The sequence below is a fragment of the Morus notabilis genome, unplaced genomic scaffold (assembly GCF_000414095.1).
Source record: "Morus notabilis unplaced genomic scaffold, ASM41409v2 Scaffold3241, whole genome shotgun sequence".
Taxonomy (NCBI): domain Eukaryota; kingdom Viridiplantae; phylum Streptophyta; class Magnoliopsida; order Rosales; family Moraceae; genus Morus; species Morus notabilis.
Window position 1 is genome coordinate 13,918 of NW_010357457.1, and position 1,265 is coordinate 15,182.

The 1,265-nt window shown below is 36.8% G+C and overlaps 1 protein-coding gene across 1 annotated transcript; it reads left to right on the top strand.

The window, feature by feature from the left end:
• Window positions 1-795: 795 nt before the first annotated feature.
• LOC21384382 (isoleucine N-monooxygenase 2) lies at window positions 796-1,171 on the top strand (the record flags this gene model as incomplete). Its single annotated transcript, XM_010090064.2, has 1 exon — window positions 796-1,171. A coding segment is annotated over exon 1 (376 nt), but the record flags the coding sequence as incomplete, so codon positions are not given.
• Window positions 1,172-1,265: the final 94 nt, after the last annotated feature.

The window sequence follows — 1,265 nt, forward strand, 5'->3', positions numbered from 1 at the left end:
GCTAAAAAATTCAATTGGAATTTTTTATGGTTTTGAGTGTGACTCGACTTAATTATGTGGTGAATCTCTTTTGATCTAAAAAGGCATTGAGGTTCCTTGGTGATTCAAGTCTCGTTGGATTCGTGCGATTTTCTTTTTTAAATTCTATTTCTTTCCGAGCTTTGCATATTTTTTGAGGGGGCAATCACGTGCCTGATAAACTGATTTCTTTGGGAGTTTCTTCTCAAGTAACTTCCTAATAGTTTACTATTCTCAATTTCTGTAAGGTAAATGTGAGCAGGGATATAAAAAGTCTTTCAAATTATAAATTTCATTTGTAGCTCAGAGTAAATATGTGCTCCTTTTTCTTTTGAATCTTTTTCATGTTGGGTTTTGATTAAAAAGTTTTTAACGACGCATATTTTTTACTTCCTTTTTTTTGTCTTGCAAAGTCTTAGAGAATACATATATATATATATATATATATATATAAATTAGAAACCTATATATATTAACGTACGTACGTACTTACACATTTTGAAAAAAAAAAAAAAAAGGGGAAACCAATGGAAGGGCCCTTCACACAACAAAACAGTACTAACAAGGAATATAACTATTTACGACCAACTGTCACATGTTTCCTTGTCACACTCATCCATTTTGCTAGCCAAATTACCCCTTTTGGTCATCTTTTTCTTCCAGTTTATGTTGATCATGAAATATCTTTTTCAAAAGACCAAGAGATCATCAGCGGTACGAGCTCCTCTTCCCCCGGGGCCATCTCCAATGTGGCCAATTCTCGGGTGTGTCCCGCACATGTTGAGAAATCGACCGGCATACTGGTGGATTCATCGTCTCATGAAAGAGCTCAACACTGATATTGCTTGTTTCCGTCTTGTTCGAAATTCCCACGTGATTGCGGTGACTTCACCGGAAATTGCCAGGGAATTTTTAAAGAAACATGACGCGGTGTTTGCATTGAGACCCGATACAATGGCGACTTGCATTGTCAGTAAAGGATACCTCACAACGGCCTTGTGTCCAGGGGGAGAGCAGTGGAAGAAAATGAGAAGAATCTTGGCCTCTCAGGTCCTGAGCCTGTCCACAATGCGCTGGCTACTTGACATGAGAAACCAAGAATCTGATAATCTTGTTCGCTACCTTTATAATCAATGCTCTAAGAATTTGAAAGGTGAAAAGTTATTATATTAATATAATTACCATATTGCCAAGCATGCATGTGATCATTCTTATTTGTGTCCAAGTCTTTTTTTTCTTTTCTTACC